This window comes from Alligator mississippiensis, chromosome 5, assembly GCF_030867095.1.
Source record: "Alligator mississippiensis isolate rAllMis1 chromosome 5, rAllMis1, whole genome shotgun sequence".
NCBI lineage: Eukaryota > Metazoa > Chordata > Crocodylia > Alligatoridae > Alligator > Alligator mississippiensis.
In genome coordinates, this window is record NC_081828.1 from 170,186,614 (window position 1) to 170,207,055 (window position 20,442).

The window sequence follows — 20,442 nt, forward strand, 5'->3', positions numbered from 1 at the left end:
CTAAGTCCAAAACTCCTGGTCAACAGCTACCTAAACTAGGTACCTCTCTTTTTTGGCCTGAAATTTTCCTAGACATCTGAGCTAAGTAGACAAAGCCCAAGGCTGAATCGATTCTTTGCAGGTTAGTCTAAACTGCAGAGATTAAATTGAGAAAAAACTGGACAGACATTCACTTTTGAATCAGGGAATGCAGCCACGTACCTTCAGTGGCTCAGGTCAGAAGCCAGGGGTATTAGAGCACTGCTGTTTGGCATGTAGCCAGCATGGACGGTGTGTTTATTTCCTCCTACTGCTGTCCCTGAGGTCTCTGGGATTTGCAGTCCAGAATTTCAGCAGCAGGACTCTTCAGGGTTGCTCATCATTTCCTCTCCCTGCTTCTAGGTGCCTCTGGGATTTTTAGTCCATAGTCATAGCTAGCACTAAGTTTTTAGTAAGGCAGGGCAGCTCTATACTTGGGGGAAGGGAATTTTAACATACACACCCCCTCCCCCCCCCCCCGCCCGCCCTGGCCTCAGACCTCAGCTGGGGTTTGCCTGGATGGGGCAATCCCTGCCTCCCAGCCCCCCTTCCCTCTAACTCTTCTCTGCTGGAGCAGACAGCACAACACAGCCCATGGCTGGAAAGCATGCTGGGATGCTGGGGGACTGCGATTTAACTTGAACCAGGAAGGGGTCTGGGACAAAAGTTTCATAAACCAGTTTCATCCAAATCAGTTAAGTCTGATACTACATTCAACCAGGTATATCTTAAACCAGTTTCAGACATTTTGAAACTGGTTTATGTGCACTGAACTTCTGTTCTGTTACAGGTTTAAACTAGTTTCTAATGACTTAAACTGGGTTATGTGTAACTTCTGTCCCTAGCCTTGAAGCTCTGTTTCTGCATGTATGCAGAAAAATCCTGGTCTGAGCAATACAGTAGTACCCTCTTTGAGTACAGAAACCAGGCATCCCTAAAAGGAACACTCTAGTAGACCTGCTTAAAGCACTGCTAACATACCCTGACAACATAAAGCACAGCAGCAAAAGTCACTTTCATTCATAAACACAGCCAGGAAGAAAGCAGCAGCTCCGGCATTCTATTTACTAGCTAACCTAGTGCTTGGAACACTTAGCCAGGAGGCTATGGACTTAGGTTTCAGGTTATCCTCAGCCTCAGGAAAGTCAAACCTATATTTACCACCTGGAAAAGAGCCCCAGCCACTGGAAGGATGATGATCAATTGTTCTTCAGGTCCATTGAGTATAAGACAAGTATTTGGTTTAGTTCAAGAAGATTTAGTTTATATCCAGATCAGACTGATATAGACTACTTAAAGATGTAGTAGCACCTCTATCAGTGAAGCTTTTAAGGACAGATTAGCTAGGCCTCTGCCATGACTAATCTGGATATAGAATCATAGAATCAAAGGACCAAAAGGGACCTGCAAGATCATCAAGTCTGATCCCCTGCCATGGGCAGGAGGTTATTGGGCTCAAACGAGCTCAATGAGGTGCTTATCTAGCCTCATCTTGAACACCTGCAAGGATGGTGACTGCACCACCTCTACTGGGAGTGTGTTCTAGATTCTAGTTACCCTTACAGAAAAGAATTTTTTCCTTATGTCCAACCTAAATTTTCCTTCAATTAGCTTGTGCCCATTGGTCCTCATCCTCCCTTGAGGTGCCTTTCTGAAGAGTTGCTCCCCTAGATCTTGGTGCTCACCCCTGACATACTTGTAGGCAGCTATCAAGTCACCTCTTACTCAGACTAAAGAGGCCCAGTTCTCATAGTCTCTCCTCACAGGGCCTACCCTCCAGGCCCCTAACCATATGGATGGCCATTCTCTGTACCCTTTTGAGTTTATCCACATCATTCCTGAAGTGCGGTGCCCAGAGCTAGACACAGTACTCCAGCTGTGGTCTCACCAATGCCAAACAGAGAGGGATAAGCACCTCCCTGGATCTATTGGCAACACATCAGCTGATACTCGCCAGAGTTCTATTTGCCCTTCTGGCAACCTAATTGTACTGTTGGCTCATGTTCATCTTTCACAACGTTGGCCCAGGTCCTGTTCAGATGCCAGCCAGTGGACCACCACGCATCATGTAGCTATGGAAGAGGTTCTTCCTACCCAGATGAAGGACCCAGCACTTTTCCCTGTTGAACCTCATCTGATTCCATTCAGCCCATAGAACCAGTCTGTCACAGTCATCCTGGATCTTTACCCTATCCTCTGATGTGTCTGCATTTCCCCACAGCTTGGTATCATCCACAAACTTAATCAATGAGCTTTCCACCCCCTCATCCAAGTCATTGATAAATATGTTAAAGAGCATGGGTCCAAGCACTGATACCTGGGGGACTCCACTGGAGATTACACTCCAGGATGAGGTCATCCCATTGGTTACAACTCTCTGGGATTGGCCTCTAAGCCAGTTGTCCATCTACCTCACTGTAGACTGGTCTAAGCCATTACCCTCCAGTTGAATTGAAAGAATCTCATGGGAAACATAATCAAAGACTTTACTGAAGTCTAAGTGAATGTTATCAACCTCATGTCCCCTGTCCAGCTGGTTAGTTATCTCATCATTTAAGGACACCAGGTTTGTCAGGCATTATCTATCCTCAACACAGCCATGCTGGTTGCTTCTTAATACCCCACCAGTTATGAGCTCATGATTGATGGCCTCCTTAACAATCTTTTCAAAAAATTTTCCCAGGACCACAGTCAGACTGACTGGTCTATAGTTTGCAGGGTCATCCCTCTTCCCTTTCTTAAAGATAGGTACCAGGTTGTCCCTCTTTCAATCATTCAGGACCACTCCTGAGTTCCATGACTCTTCAAACAGCTTCACCAGAGGTCCTGCTATGAGCTCAGCAAGTTCTTTCAGGACTCTCAGATGCAGGTCATCTGGCCTAGCAGACTTGAAAATGTCCAAATATTCTAAGAGTACCCTCACCTGTTTGGGACTAATTTTATGTGGTCTGTTATCTTCCCCATATTCTCAGGCTCTTTGGACAGGTGAACATCTCCCATCTGATTTCAGGAATACCATTGTGAAGTATGGACCTCCTATGTATTTAGGAGCTCTGCCTTTTCACAGGGATCAACTGTGGGCTGCCCCTCTGTATTCAATAGGGGTCCCACAATGGAGCTCAATTTTTTCTTGCTCCCTATGTACCTATAGAAGGATTTTTTGTTGTCCTTTATTTTGTTTGCCAGCTTGATCTTCATGCCTGCCTTGGCTTTCCGTGTCTCATACCTGAAAACCCTGGCTATATCGGTGTACTCCTCTCTGATTGCTGAACCATTTTTCCATTGCTTATAGGCTTCTTTTTTCTTTTTCAATAGTTCCATATATATATATAGAGAAAGAGAGAGAGACAGAGAGAGAGAGAGAGATCATACAAGTGTAGTATTGGAAGGACAGGTAGGTCAGGTAGCTTACCTTTTGCTCAAGGATCAAGTATGTGTGTGTGTGTATATATATATATATATATATATATATATATATATATATATATATATATAAGCAAAAGGTAAGCTACCTGACCTACCTGTCCTTCCAATACTACACTTGTATGATTCTGTTGTTTTCACAACATCAAGTCATCTTTAGAAACCTGTACTTAAACCCTGCCCAATCAAGTATACTATTTATGACTGAGTAGAAAGTAGCAATGTCTGTTGTTTAGAGGACAGTATGGGATTTGGGGGGCAGAAAAGGATTCCTTTCTCTGACAGCAATTTAAGCATGTCAGCTAACCTTTACATTCCTCAGTTCATGCACATGTAAAAAGGGGATGATAATACCATATCTAGAAGAAATGCATAATCAACAAATATTAAAATGAAAAATGTATATAATTACCAAGCTGTTTTATTATTATTTATGTATTCCCATTTGATTATATCATTATTGTCTTATATGCATTAATGGCTTACATATATTCTTTACTAGGGTCTTCTTTATGTCAAATTTGCTCAGTTTTCATATTGTAGTGAGATGAACATATCCTAGATCAAGAATCAGTTGACCTAAATAAGGAAAATTTTGACTTGACTGCATTTTTTCTCCACAATGATAACAGATGGAATATTACCTAGGATGACAGGGGAAAGGTTAATGCCAGATACAATAGGTGAATAGAAGTCTTAGAATATGCTTAGTGGCTAAATCAAAAGTTAAAGAAATTTGCAAACAAGAAAGAGGAAACTGATAAATTAAAGTTAATTACCTTCAGTTGACAATTGCCCTCCAGGTATTCTGAGCTATATAAGAGCAGGAAATAATGGACCATTTTCTTTTGGGTGAGGGAAATAAATGGGGGATTAGAATGCTAGCATATTGTAAGACAGGAAAGTAGAAAGAGGTACCTTCTGGCAACAGATTATTTAGGGAGGTCATGCAATCCCTACCTTATTAAGTTTTAAGAGCAAATTAATCAAACACATGGTTTATAATAGAGATGCTATTGTCTTGAGAGGGGGCTAGTCTTGATGACCTCCTGAGGACCCCTTCAAACTTGTTTTTCTATTATTCTGTGATATGGTGGTTAGCAAGACAATGGAGACTATTTAAGATCTATTCTAAAATCTGTCATTGAGTTCCTCTATTTGAGCAAATCACTAAAGGTACCTACAAATGCAGATAGGTGCTGCCCTAAGCCTTTCTCTAACCCATTTTACTTTTGCTGAATAAGATACCTGCTTTTTTTAGATCGTACCAAAATCCCTTCCTGAGACCTCATTGCAAACATTAGTTGCTTGTAAGTTGCATAAATGTATCATCTAATTTTGTCATTAGATGGATTTTAATAAAACACTTGATTGTCTCTCACATTCTTTTCTGGAAAATAAATGCATATTGGCCTAGTTTAAAACACTATCACATGGACTAAGAAGTAACGATGTGATAATAAATAGTATGTTATGTTGAGGAGAGTACACAGTGAGCTACAATAGATACCAGTGCAAGAACTTCTCTTATTTAACATCTAAATCAGTGAGTTGCAAATGGAAGTAACAAACATGCTAGTGAAGGTCACTTATGCTATTATAGTGAGGGACTAATGAGGAACAGCTGTGTAAAGTACCAAGTTACGGTCACCATTGCACCTAAGGAAAACTTATCTAAAATACAGATGCTAAATGAAAATCCTTATAAACAGCTGAATACCAATACTATTAGCATTAGAAATGATCATGGACAACAAATTAGACAAATTAAACATGAGCTTTGATTGTGATTTGAGAGCACTGACAAATCAGGGGAAGGCTAAAGAAGAGTAATAAAAATTATCAGGATAGAGGAAGGACAGATTAATGAAAGGTGATTAAATGAATTACAGGTACATTTTGGCTACATGTTTTAAAAAGAGATATGAGAACTTCACAAATAAACAACCATATGTTAAAGAAGTAAAAACTACAGTTCTCCTCAGTGGGCACATCTACAACAAGGTGCATTAATGCAAATTAGCCTAAGTTCATGCATATTACAGGCGCACATCTACACAAATGTGCCCTTAATGTGCATTAACTTAGGCTAATCATGCCTCAATTTGATACCTGCAAATGCAAGTATCAAATTTTGGCACTATTAGTTAATGTATATTAACGCAGGTGTAGACATGACCCAGCACTAACTTTAGTGCCATATCTTCCCCACTCAGGCTAGCCACTAGGGGGCTAGCCTAAGCCCAGCCCCAGGGAACATCCAGGAGTTGGGGTGCTGGGCACCTACCCTGGGGCCTTGTCCCCTAGCCCCCCTGCCCATGGTCCCCCACTATGGGCTTGAAGACCCAAAATATTGTAAATAATTTTCCCCTTGTATATAGTTTCCCAATTGTAAGCAGGTTTTTTTATTGTTGGTGTGTGGGGAGAGTGGTGGAGGAGGTCTGTTGATTAAGGGGGGAGGGAAGAGAGGGTTCTGTTTGTTGAGGGGGAAGAAATGGTGTCAGGGTAATATTTTTTTTTGTTTCATCCATGTGCATGTCCTGAGTTGTGCTGGGGGTGAGCAGAGGGTAGGGGTTGTGTGGGTGGCAGGGCAGGCAGGCTGAAGTGGGGAGTGCAGAAGAAGAGGGTTGGTCAGGGCCTCCCACAGCCAGTCCCCTGGTCCCCAATGCAGGTGCACAGCTGTCCTGGGGCCTGAGCAAGGGGGAACTGCTGGGGCCAGCAGGTCCAGCACCATGGAGGACACTGGTCATCACTGGCAGGGAACAGGCTGGAGCAGTGGGGCACTGGGCAGCACTAGCAGGGGCAAGGGCAAGGGCAGGGGCAGAGGCTGGAGCAGCCCTAGCATGGGAAGGCAGGGTGGGCAAGGAGGGAGCTACCATTTTCTGCCCCTGTGCTGGGCATGTGGCTCCTGGGTAGGGAAGGGGCTAGCCAGGGATCAGAGGTTCCCAGGTGGCTGCCAGGTGCTGGCAGCTGGCTCTGGCTTCAACATGACTACCAAGTGCTGGCAGCCATGTGGCCAGAGGCTGGAGCTCCCCCCAGTGGCCCCAGGGGCACACAGCAGGGCTGCAGGGACTTGGGACTAACTTTAGTCCCAAGTCTCTATGTGTATAGATACCTGCCAAAAATCACTTAATGCATATTAGTTTAATGTGTATTAAATGTAGTCGTGCTTGAATGCACATGTAAATGTACCCAGTGAGTCACAAACAAGATGAAACTAAGAAAAAGATCATTTATCTGAATATGGGGAAAAGCTTTCTGACAGTGAACGATATTCAATAGCGGTTTAGCCATGCTTAGGGAAAGGGTGGAAATCTACTTTCTTGGTACTTTTAGAACCAGTGTGAACAAAGCACAAGCAAACATACTGCAGGAAATAATCTTGCACTGCTAGAGGGATGGAGGAGAATATCTAATACATGTTTCTATCTATACAGCTTTGATCAAAGCAATGAAGACTAAGGGGAAGGGCACAGATTCTAGTACAGGGATGAGCAAAATGAGGCCAGGGGGCCAGATGCAGCCTGCCAGGCCATTTTATCCAGCCCACGAGGCCCCTAAAAAATTTAGAAAATTAATATTTATCTGCCTGTCGTGTGGCCCTCAATGGCTTGCCAAAACTCAGTAAGCGGCCCTCTGCCCAAAATAATTGCCCGCCCCGTTCTAGTAGTTATTCAGGCTGGCTAGTAAAATAGTCCTATCAATTTCAATGTGACTTTTGTTGTAATAAAAGTAATTCTGTATACATAAGTGCGTTATGACCCAAAGCTCATATAGTATTGCTATTACTAAGTTCTGGTTGTCAGGTGGCATCACCTAAGCTAACTTGCTATATCTGCTCTGATAAGGGTTTTAATTCTTTGTTTTACCTGGTCCAAATTAGTTCCAAACAACCAGTTTGGAATAAACTCTCATCCCTGTGCTAATAGTGCTAGTATTTCAATATATACAGGCCAAAGTTCTTTAACTTCCTGCAAGTTAGTACTAAAATAACACTTGTGGTGGCTAGCTTCACACATTCAAGTTATAAAATATTATCTTCTTACTCTTTGAAGGAGGCACTTGCATCAGACAGCAACAGTCCTTTAAATAGGTTTAAAGTAGCGATACTGATGTGGCTTCTACAAGGAGTCCTTCCAGTGCTCCTAAGAGACATAATGATAGCTCAGATGTTGGGTCTCAAAAGTATAAGTTTAAAATGAGAGAATATTAGGAGCCCATCTCTCCCTTACTCTTGATTTAAAGAAAAGTGTGAAGGATGGGTGGGTGGGTGAGAGAGAGCTCTTATCTCTTCCAGATCACCACAGTTCCTGACAATTAAGCTCCATTGTTTCTGCTTCAGTCAGTATCAACAATAGCTGTCCTGGAATCTTACCATATCTGGCAGTTTTCTTGATAATGGATGAGCACATCTTGTTCTTTTGGGGTGTTGACAGTGGTAAAATCTGTTTGTTTGATTTTCAGGAAACACATCTGATATGACATGAAATTCCTATAAGTAGTAGTTACACTGAGAACTAAAGTGCCATTTAGCTAAACATTTTGCTCACTACACCTAGTATGGAAAAAACGTGTTTCAAAACTAGAAGCAGCTTATGCAAACCGAATGCCTACATGTACGTGGAAAATCACTGGATCATAAGAAATACTTCTTTTTGAACAGTTAATATCCCTGCCTCTACCGTGATGATTTTTATTTTATAATGAATGTTTAGTGAATATATATTTTGTGTAGCAACCCTAAGCAGTAGCATCCATTAAACAACAAAATCAATTGTCACCTGCAGTATAAAATGTCTGCTCTTACACAGTTACATTAAAAACAAGAGAACAAAGTTAATCACGAGAGACCAATTATGCTGTGAACTGCTTTACCTATAGTGGCTACAACAGAGGTATCAGTAAAGCTCAAATCCTGATAATGAAAACATAGGTGGGATGTTGGGCTGTAAGCACTAGGGCCACTCATGGGGGACCATTACACAGGAATGAGCTTCTCTATCCACCCTGGATCTGTTGGCATCTCTACCATCTTAATGTATCCCTTTTTCAAGGGTATCTTATGATCACAGAATCATCGAAAATTAGGGTTGGAAGTGACCTCAGGAGGTCATCAAGTCTAACCCCCTGCTCAAAACAGGACCATCGCCTACTAGATCATCCTAGCCAAGGGTTTGTCTAGCCAGGTCTTAAAAACCTCCAAGGATGGAGAGTCCACAGCCTCTCTGCGTAACCTGTTCCCATGCTTTACAACCCTCCCTCTTAGTGAGAAAATTCTTCCTAATATATAACCTAAACTTCCCCCCTGTAACTTGAGACCATTGCTCCTTGTTCTGTCATCTGCCACCACTGAGAACAGTCTAGCTCCATCCTCTTTCAAACCTCCGTTCAGGTAGTAGAAGTCCCCTCTCAGTCTTAAATCCCCTCTCAATCTTCTCTTCTATAAACTAAATAAGCCCAGTTCCCTCAGCCTTTCCTCAGAAGTCATGTGCCCCAGCCCCAAAACCATTTTCCTTGCCCTCTGCTGGACTCTCTCTAATTTGTCCACATCCTTTCTGTAGTGGGAGGCCCAAAACTGAACACAGTACTCCAGATGTGGCCTCACCAAGGCTGAACAGAAGGGAATAATCACTTCCTCTGGCCTGCTTACAACACTCCTACCAATGCAACCCAGTATGCTGTTAGCCTTCTTGGCAACAAGGGCACACTATTGGCTTGTATTCAGTTTATTATCCACTATAACCCCCAAGTCCTTTTCTGACTGGCTGCTGCCCAGCCAGTCAGCCCCTAGCCTTCACTGGTGCATGGGATTGTTCCATCCTAAGAGCAGGACTTTGCACTTGTCCTTGTTGAACCTCATGAGATTTCTTTTGGTCCAATCCTCTAATTTTTGAGGTCTCTCTGAATACTATACCTACCCTGCAGTGTACCTACTACTCCACCCAGTTTGGTGTTATCTGCAGACTTGCTGAGGGTGCGCTTCATCCCATCTTCCAGGTCATTGTTGAATATATTAAACAAAACCAGCCATAGGACTGACCCCTGGTGCACTCCAATTGTTAGCAGCTGTCAATTAGACATTGAGCCATTGATTACTACCCTTTAAGCCCATTGATCTAGCCAGCTTTCTATCCACCTTACTGTCCAACCCATACTTCCTTAGCTTTCTTGCAAGAATGTTGTCGTGTACCATATCATAAGCCTTGCTAAAGTCAAGGTATATCACATCCACTGCTTTCCCCACATCCACAGAACCAGTAATCTCATCATAAAAAGCAATCAGGTTGCTCAGGCATGACTTGCCCTTGGTGAATCCATGCTGATTGCTCTTAATCACCTTCTTCTCCAAGTGCTTAGAAATGAGTTCCTTGAGGATCTGCTCCATGATTTTTCCAGGGACTGAGGTGAGGCTGACCAGTCTGTAGTTCCTTGGATCTTCCTTTTTCCCTTTCTTAAATATGGCCACTATGTTTGTCCTGTTTCAATCATCCAGGGCCTCTTCCAATCACCATAAATTTTCAAAGATGATGGTCACTGGCTCTGCAATCTCATCAGCCAACTCCCTCAGCCCCATTAACTTTTATATATATGTCCAGCTTTCCTAAGTATTCCCTAACCTGTTCTTTCATCACTGTTAGCAGCTCCTTCCTCCCCAAACTGTGCTGCTAGGTGCAGTAGTCTGGGAGCTGAACTTGCCTGTGAAGACTGAGGCAAAAAGGGCACTGAGCACTTCAGCGTTTTCTGCATCCTCTATCACAAGGTTCCCTCACTCATTCAGTAAGGGCCCCATACTTTCCCTGATCATCCTCTTGTTACTGACATACTTGTAGAAATGCTGCTTGTTACCCTTTACATCCCTTGCTAGCTGCAACTCCAGTTGTGCTTTGGCCTTCCTAATTTCATCCCTGCATGCCCAAGCAATACTCCTCCCTAGTTGTTTGACCAAGTTTCCATTCTTATAAGCTTCCTTTTTGCAATTGATGTTACTGAAGAGTTCCCTGCTAAGCCAAACTGGTTTTCTGCCATGCTTGCTAGTCTTCCTGAAAAGTGGGGTGGTTTGTTCCTGCACTCTCAGTAAGGCTTCTTTAAAGTACAGCCAGCTCTCTTGGACTCCTCTCCTCCTCAGACTGGCTTCCCAGGGGATCCTGCCCATGAGTTCCCTGAGCAAGTCGAAGTCTGCTTTTCTGAAGTCCAGGGTCCCTACTCTGCTGCTCTACATCCTCCTTTCCTCAGGATCCGGAACTCAAAAATCTCATGGTTGCTGCTGCCCAAGTTGCCGTGTACTACTACATTCCCCACCAATTCTTCCCTATTTGTGAGCAACAAGTCAAAAAGACCACGGCCCCTAGTTGGTCACTCCAGCACTTGCACCAGGAGGTTATCCCCAACACTCTCCAAAAACTCCCTGGATTGCCTGAGCACTGCTGTATTGCCCTCCCAGCAAATGTCCGGGTGATTGAAGTCCCCCAGGAGAACCAGGGCCTGTGGTTGGGAAACTTCTGCTAGCTGTTTGAAGAAATCCTCATCCACCACTTCCTTCTGGTCTGGTGGTCTATAGCAGACCCCCACCATGATATCACCTTTACTGCTGTCTCCTCTGACCCTAACCCAGAAACTTTTGACAGGCCTATCTCCAGTTTCATACTGGAGCTGTGAGCAATCATATGGCTCTTTTACATAAAGTACAACTCCTCCTCCTCTTCTCCTCTGCCTGTCCTTCCTGAACACTTTGTACCCATCCATGACAGTGCTCCAGTCATGTGAGCTCCCACCAAGTCTCTGTTATTCCAATCGTGTTGTAATTCTGCGGCTGTGCGAGGACTTCCAATTCTTCCTGCTTGTTTTGCAAGTTCCATGAATTCATGTACAGGCACCTGAGGTAACTTGTTGATTGCCCTGATTTCTCAGCAAGAATAAGAACACCTGTCCTATTGCCCCCTCCTACTTGCTCTTCCTGCAGGTCACCAACTTCCCCACTTCTCTGCTGCTAATGTTCTTCATTGTAGAACTTATTTGTAGACCAAGATCTTCCTGCTTCACTTCCAGTACCACCTTGCTTGTTTACTAATAAAAATAGCCCCTCCAATCCAACAATCTAAACCAGGTTTCATAAACATTGATTCAATAACCTGCACCACAGTTATAGTATATTATGTATTGTCACTATTTTACTGTTTCATACACATTCTCTACTAATGCCTTTCATATCATATTTGCTCATCTTTCAAGGACATATACATATATTTTACTAGGAGCCAATTGATCTGCACAAGGAAGTGGATACATTCATATAACCTATGCTGCAATATTCCTACCTACCAATGCAAATCACCACATGGATGCACTCCACCTGTGCAAGGGATATAAACCTTTTTATGCCCTATCTTCCCAAATCCTGTCCTTGGCAATAGAACCGAATTGTCTCCACTACCAGAAATCCTACACCAAAAAAAAATATGAGACAGGATTTATACTGCCAGGATGTTTCAGGCCATCTGTACTGCAATCCAAATAAAATGGAGATGAACATAAAAAGGAGTGCCAGGCTTAATGTGTCATATCCTTGGCTTTTATCTGTTTTTTCTCATAGCTCTAACTTTACTTAATCATCCTATGGATATTTTGACCACTGTTAATTAGAACAGAGTTGCAATGAGTAGATGGCCTGGTCCTGCTCTAAAGCAATCACAACTATTTGAGATAGTAGTAGTTTTAGTATTATTCAAAATACCTGAGAAACATTATTTGAATCACTTATTCTGTTCCTTGGAAATCCATCTTAGATTAATACAGTACAAGCAGCGGTACGCAAGTGAAGTAAGTTTAAAGATAAATATTAACATTTTAATGAAAAAATAAACTCCTTTGTAGAATAGGTGATCTACTTGTTAGCTTGGGAAATGCTAACATTTTAGTTAATTAGAAGGAAAAATAGAAAGCAATTTAAAGGTTTTATTTTGCCCATAGGATGCAGTTACCCTTTTGGAAGAGGTAGTGTTACATTTATTAGTCATACTATCAGGTGCATAATATCCAAGTGAATACAACACTCCTATAGTCCTGGGAATGTGTTCACCTCTTGAAAATGCTACTGGGTAATATTAACAAGTGCTTATTCTACAACCAATGCAAACATAGGTGTTAAATCCATCTGTAGATACTGATGGGCTCAAATTGTGCTCAACAATTAACCTGTAAAATTCATCTTCACTGCAGTAAGAAAAAAATGTCTTTGTTTTCAATTAACTAATAGTACATAATAGTAAGTATCATATACTTGCATATTAGCTCTGAATATTCTGGAGATTTGGAAATGCCAGTAATGTTCATGCATTAAAATGATTGTAGGAAATATGGTGATTCATGAAATATCTTTCAGTACAAATGAGAATCAAGCCTCGAAACTTTTGAATGTTTGTGCAAAGTATATCAAGCCTCCTAACTTTTTTCCCACCCTGGACTGATATAGTCGCACTAGAACCCTGTACAAAGTGTCTGGAATACTAGTAAGCTAAATTATTCATAAGTTTTGGAGAGTAGTTTAAAGGTATCCTAGAGGGAGGTGAATATTTTTGTAAAAAGCTCTATTCATACATCTTAAGTTATGTGCATAGTATTATGTATACATGTTTACAAAAGCTCTGCTGTTTTAGTGCTTTGAATATTTTAAGACCAGCAGGACAAAATTGATATTTTCAATTACATATGTAATATCTTGTATTATGATGGAACTGGTTGGTCTGTAGGTGTTACTACAATATATATTCTTTGATGATAATGAAATTGCAAGTATTTCGGTATTTTAAGGTACACAGTCCTTGATGAAAATATAGGTGATTCTGTTTTGGTTTTTCTGTGCAAGGTTTCATTTGAGCTTTCTAGGAATATTTAGGCTATATTTCTCAGGAAACTAAAATATGAGTTCCCTCTGATCTACACAAAAAACAGATTTACTCAATGATGATTATGATCACTATTTGCTATCTGTCTTCTCAAGGAGAAAATCTGAGATGAAATTTAATTTTTAATGTATAAGTTCATTGAACATCTTAGTTCTACATGACTCTTGTGGAGGGTCTAATCCTACTTGCATTAAAGATGACATGCATCCCTTGAAATCATCGTAATTTGACCTGATTGTATCAGTGATCTTTTTGGATTTTTCTCTGCTTGCTTCTACAGTTAACACTAATAAATATTAGATAGAGAATAAAATATGGCTCACTAGAGATTAAACTATCCTTCCAAGTTCTAGGCATTATTTAGTATGGCTCACTCACTTCTGATCCAGAAGGGCATGGAGGTTGCATGCAATGCTGAAGTTGTAGTTGGGTACTAGTTGGTGAGGCACTAGCCTTCAGAAAAAGATACTAAAATATGACACTTTTCATTTTTTGTCCCTTTATTGTTAGTTGTTCAAGTAAAACAAAAGTTCCATTGCAAATCCACACTGGCCTCCATAGTCGTCATGCATGTTGTCGTCTTAATAATTTGGGATTCCGGGAGGACACCGTTATAGTATAGAATTCTGATTGAAAATCCCTGAGGATCCAGCAATAATATTACAGAAGCATTTTCAAAGTAAAACATTTTGCGGGAATGTTTCTTAAAAATGTGTACCAGTGTGTATTTATTCTGAGCCTTCCATTCTGTTCTACTGAAAATGGAGGTTTACCTTTTTCTCAGCTCATGGTAAGTAAATCCCACTCTGTTCCAACAGTTTGGAACTGCACAAATAAAGTTCATGGAACAGCTCATCATTTAGCATTACTAGTTTACTTTATGATCCATGTGATTTGGGAAGGGATAGTGCTATCTTACAGCAAGCAGAACAAGTGAAGTCTTCACAAGCACGGAAGATGAATATTCTGCTTCTGAGCTAGACTGGTGAAAATCCAAACTGAAGATTTTTCCTTTTACAAGTTTGCGATCCAAGGATATTGTTTCTTTGTATCTCTCCTCCCTTTCTCTACACAGCTGAATGAAAGTGTCCTGGCATGGATTCATCCAGTTCATTACTTAGTATGTGACTATCTGCTCTGGTGCAAATAGTGCTTGGCCACCTTAGATATTATAATAATATAGAGATGTTGTGCATCAAACCATTTGATGTCATTTTTGTTACTTTGCAACAATAGCTGATCATCATTAAGTATACTGGCCTACAGTACCCCATTACTGAACAGTCTTTTGCATACATGCTAAAATAATATTTTAAAATGTAAAACATTCTTGAAAAAATAAAAATTCAAAAAAAGTTTAAAAGTTTGTTTTCCTTTTTTTAAACCCCACAGTATCCTGATTTATTTAAAACTGAGCATTTCCCTCCCTTTCCCGCCAACTCCAAAATATCACCTTAGGACTTCAAATCTTCTGAATGCCCAAGGTAAGTGATTTACAGCTGCTACATTTGCCTGGTTTGCAACCCACTGAAGCACTGATGACTTTCAGACCCAGTTACCAAGAAGCACAATGCATTAACTGAGTAAAATGTATTTATATTCATTAGATTCACTTTTCACATGGGAAAACTAAAACCATATTTCAACAAAGCTACCACACATACAGTCTTTCCCTAGGATATTCTAGTAATGAAACTTGGCATACCAGCAATATACCATATTATATTCTATACTCAGACCACTAACTCCCATCTAGTACAACAAGAAAGGACTCTTCCAAGTCCAAAGTTAAGCATGGTTATGAAAACAGCAATCAATTCAAATAGGATTAAGGAAAATATTATTATGGTGACAGAAGCAGCAAAAGATACAAAGCCTCATTGTTGAAAGGAGATGAACCATTGCATATTGATTGATTTTTTTGTTTCATATCAGTTGTGGTCATACTGTTAACATATAGTTAGTAAGCATATATATTGCATAAATTAGAAAGTTTAAAAATAAATTCAAGGGATAATTGCAAATGGTGGTAGATTTACAAAATAGATTAAAGAAAATACTACCACTTGTAGCATTTTTCACTATCTCTGCATGAATATAAATTGCTACGCATGATGCTTAATGCCTAAACGCAACCCTAAATTTGAAATCATGACTCCTTTTTAAATCCAACGGCCAAGCTCTGACTTCAGAGGAGAGAGGATTTCATCGCTAGTCCTTAGCATGGATTATTTCCATGAAGCACAAGCTATGAAACACTAACATTATATTCATAATTCCTCTAGGAGATAGGACACCAGCAAAAATTATCACCCAAATTCTTTCACTTTGCAGAAATCTGAATCAGAACCTGAACTTTGTGGCTTGGCCTCTCTCTTTGTGAAAACCATCCAATCGTCACAGATCAGGATAAAATTGTCCAAGAAAGTGTCTTATATAATAAAGGAATTATTTCCACCACCATGTTGGCTGCAAATAACTAGAGACATGATACTAAAGAGAGCTCTCCTCTGCTCAAAGGTCAAGGGGAGAAATATTTACTTGTTGTTCATTGGGTTTTTTTCATTCTGGTCTTTAAAAAAAAGGGTTGAGCTGAAAGAGGGTGAATTATTGCTTAATACCTGCACAATTCACCATGGCTTTTACTTAATTCCTGTGTAATTCAACATGGAAGATCCAGGATTGGAAATGTGCTCTCTCATTTCTTACTTTAGGGAGCATAATGCTAGAGAAGTGCATGTTTGGGCTTTGATGAGCTTGGAGGCTAACCTTTGTCTGAATTCATGTCTTCTGGAGGGATATAGAAAAGAAAGACAGAATGGAGGGAGAGGCAGAGACAGGGGGGAGTAGATTTGCAGGAATCATAATCCAAAGAAAAACAAAAAAAAATGTTGAGGGGAACAGCATTCAACTAGGTATAGGCAGACCACTGAATCCCTTGTGATTGAATACCAGAGTGCTGGGGGTAGGATGTAACAGTATCCACATAACAGAAATATAATGATCTCTTTTCTGTTTGAGGAAGAAAACTTTCATTACATAAAAAGGAGCCTATGACCTGGAGCAGGCTAGAAGTAAGGCAAACCTATATACTCACAAAGGGAGAGAACAACTTTTTCCATTCTTAAATTGGTCATTTGCTGTCACTTATAATGATTAATTACTTTGTTCTTTGAGAAGGTACTCCCAAACAGAGTCAACAAGGCCCTATGAGATATAATGGTCTACTTTTGTGGAATACCTTACAGGAATGGAAACAGAGATTGTTTGACATAAATGTGAAGACAAAAAGTTGAATATCATGACAAAGTTTGAGCACGGTCTTCTTGTCAGAGCTACTTAAACTACCATCTACACAGTACATATTGAAACTCAACTTTAAGGTTTTTATTTTTATGTACAGTTCATTTTCTTTTGTCTGGAAATAAAATATCTAAATACAGACAGACTGTAATGTTGTATATGTATAGCTTTCAACAATACTTTAGCTGAATAAATGCTTTGTACATAATTCTGTCTTTTAATGGAGTTTACAGCTACATTGATAAAATGGGTTCCTCATTTCCTTGATTGTTTTTAACCAATAACAAGCAGAGAGACAATTACAAGTTAATATTAATAAGCAGCTCAAATAACACTGGTTAAACTATGTACAATACAAACCATTCATACAAATGAAGACTAGGATATTGAATTTGTTACAATATTTGTAATAAAGATAAGACAGCCACTTATAACTTACATGTTGTCTATCAGGTATTTTCCTCCTTACAGCATAGTTGAAGAGTTTCAGTAGCTTAGCTGGTCTCCCTGCCTCCATCTTTAAATGGTCAGTAAAGAAATTTGAAACAAGGTTATCTGCCCACATGTAAATTCCAAATGTTTGCTCATCTTTACTAGAAACAGGCTCCCTCCACAGAAAAAAGAGCCACCTAACACCACCTTGAATGTGCCTACTATATGCTGGAAAAAGTCACTACGCTTTGTTGTGTTCATATAAAATGGAATACTGAGCTCTAGACACACATTTTTTCCCATTTTAACAAGCATTTACTCCTACAGTATTATTTACCAGTACAGCTACTCCAAGCGGCAGAATGCACGAGTGGGGATTATTGATTGGCATGTATTCAAGACTTTAAAGATTTCCATAACAGTCTGTGTTAGAAACCATTCACTGTCTAGTTAATCCTTTTTGCTTGATGATAGGTTATCCTGAAACATTATGTATCAAACAATGAAAGCCCTCTTAACGGGAATCTCAATAGATGCAAGCTGAAAAGAGTGTGTGTCTGTGCGTGTGTGTGGTTTTATTTCAAATCCATAGTGATTTACAACTAGACTGATAACATGGAGCTGACTGGGCAGAAATTACTTTAGATTGTTTTCCACTAACATATTTGCAGCCATTTGACATCAGCAGTAGAGTGTAGACACATTCCAGGCAATAGATGTGGCCTCCTTCTTTGAGGTAACAGCCCTGTCATATGACCTCTTTTATTCCTCCGGGTTCAGTCTCAGACACATGTTCATCCTCAACCTGAAGGGAAGTAGGGTGTGTCGCTGTGGTAGTTATAATCAGGACACACCTTCTGTACTAGTTTATAATCTGTACTATAAAAGGAAATGTAAATACAGATTACTTTAAAGGGCTTGGAGCAGAGCCATGACACATGACTCTGGGTCTGCTCCTGATAACATGTTTTTGAAGGGTCATAGTTGCAGAGTGTGTTCTTGGTAGCCTTGTCAACCTTTTCGTATTCGATGCGACAGTTAAAGGACTTGGAATCTTTGGCATCAATCACTGTCTGTTGTGCCAAGTCAAATTCCACTATTTTGGTAGGGGGCACTAGGCTCACAGATACATTCCCTTGACCAGTGGAATTATGCCTGAAGTAAACACTAAACGTCCCATTGCCATGGTCAACGATTTTTCCAGTTATTAACAGGTTTAGCTTCACAGTCTTGATGTTGGAATGAAAATCACCCCAGCCAAACATTTTCTTAAATTTCCCAGTCTTGACAATGGGCCGTCTCTTTGCTCTGGGCCGAGGCTCTTGAAGGTCTGTGGAGTTCCTCAGCCAGTCCCAGAGATCTTGCTCAGAATATGTTTCTGGGGCATCATATCGCAGGTCCAAATCTGTATCATTTTCCTTGCCACGAAAAGTCTGTGACAGCAGCCGGCTGATGGACAAGTCTTTGCTGCTTTCTGTCCATATGTGCTTTAGTGTGGATTTGGAGCTTCCTGATTTTAGAAGTTCTGATTTTCCGCCATTTGTTAAATTTGCACACGTAACCTGAAAAAAGAAAGGACACACTGAGATACTTATATACAAACATGCCTACAAAGCCTATTGTTCTCATCTGATATTAGAGACTGGAATTCAAAAATAAACAGAGCTAAAAATGATTTTCAAAACAAAGTTTAAATTATTCTCTATACTCGGATAAAACAGAACAGACAGACTATTGGCGTGCAATTTCCAGGGAGGCTCTTCTCACTAATAAGCAACACCTTTAATTATAATTAATCCAGAAGTTCAATTCATACTGTAACTCAAAACCTGTAATTCAAAAACTCATAGCAGCTAATTTTTGGCAAAGAATCATTTGAGGATAACCTATTGTTTTATGTAAAAAAAAAAAAATGAAAGAAAAAAAGGCTGACTTGGAACCTCACCCAATGGGTTATACAATCATTAATGTGTATGACCATGTGTTCTTATTTTCCATTCATTTCGCCTATGTCCCTCTTTCAGTTTTGTTTGCCACACACACTGGTTGTCTCAAACAGAATTGAGGTTGGGTTTGGGGTTTTTTGCACTAAGGAAATTAATTACAGTCTATCGTTGCTACTGCCAACCTCCACTGTCAATATGCATCTTGGTGGTACAGTAAGTCTACACTGGGCCTTTGAACCTGTATAAATGTAGTTATACCAGTGCAAATTTCCTTAATTAGGTTAGATCTATTATCCTTCATGAAGCCCATTGACCAAACCACAATTTAAATAATAGAATATACTTAGAAAAAGGCTTAACCATGTCTTTGATCCCTATGCTATTTGCAGCAAGTGTGTTGTTGTACCATCCCTGCATACATGACTGTCTTCCTGTTCCAACTTCTGCTTCAGAAAGGGAATATGTAATGCTGGGTCCATTTCTGGTATAATGTGTGATCCCCTAGGGCCAAAGTGAATTATACAGGCTAGAAATCCAATTGAGTGTTTGACTCCTAAAGTGAAGATCACATCAGAATGTGCAGAAGTGAGGCTATATATGTAAAATTAATGATAAAAAATGCAAGATCAAAGAGATAGGAGTTCAGAATTAGAGAGAGATAAAATAAACTAATGAAAACCTTGGACTGAAATTATGAGGAAGCCATAAACTTTGTGTCAATTCTGCACAAAACTCAGTGCCAGTGCAAGAAGTCACATTCATTTTCCATTTTTCCTTTAAAAATACAGCACACGTGTTCCTGGTTTCTGAAAGGTAGGTGAAGTAGGCTATCAGCTCTTGTATTTTGTGGCTAAGCAATAGACCTGGTAGTTTCATAACAACAAAGTTCCAGTGCCATTTATGTTCTTTATGCAATTATAGGCGTCTCTTCACTTAAACAAAAATGAATTGTATATAAACCCACCCCATGAAATTCCAGGGAAGCAAGTAACCATGTTTAATATGAATCTTTTCTCTAGATGCAATATAGAAATTTGTAAGGAAAGATATCAAACATAACAATGTTTTTTCCTTTTCCTGATAATCAGGGAATTTGAACCATCTTGCTCACGAGCTTGTATACTATTTCAAGGGCAATTGAATTGTGTCCCCCTCTCCTAAATGTGCTATATGGAAGCTATCATAGGCACATCTTGAAGAGATGCCAGGTACATTTGCAACCTTCCTTTAAAAAAATTAATCAGTCATATTCCTAACTGAATAGCTCTAGTGCCTTTCAGTTTGGTGGGTAGATAGGAATAAATAAAATATGGACTTTATTTAAGATTTTGCCCAAAGGATGATTTTCCCTTTGTCTGAATGGAAGGAAGGATAAACAGCTTAGCATTTGATAGCTGGTTTGTATCTGTGTCTTAGCA

At 40.1% G+C, this 20,442-nt stretch overlaps 1 protein-coding gene across 2 annotated transcripts in view; it reads right to left on the reverse strand.

Annotated features, from left to right (window-relative positions):
• Nucleotides 1-16,708: 16,708 nt before the first annotated feature.
• NXPH1 (neurexophilin 1) overlaps nt 16,709-20,442 on the reverse strand; it is a 217,536-nt gene continuing 213,802 nt past the window's right edge. For both annotated transcript variants that reach the window (XM_019498117.2, XM_019498119.2), the window contains one exon: nt 16,709-18,640. In XM_019498117.2, coding sequence (XP_019353662.1) covers nt 17,879-18,640 — 762 coding nt within the window. In that variant the 3' untranslated portion in view covers nt 16,709-17,878. The remainder of the gene's footprint in view (nt 18,641-20,442) is intronic.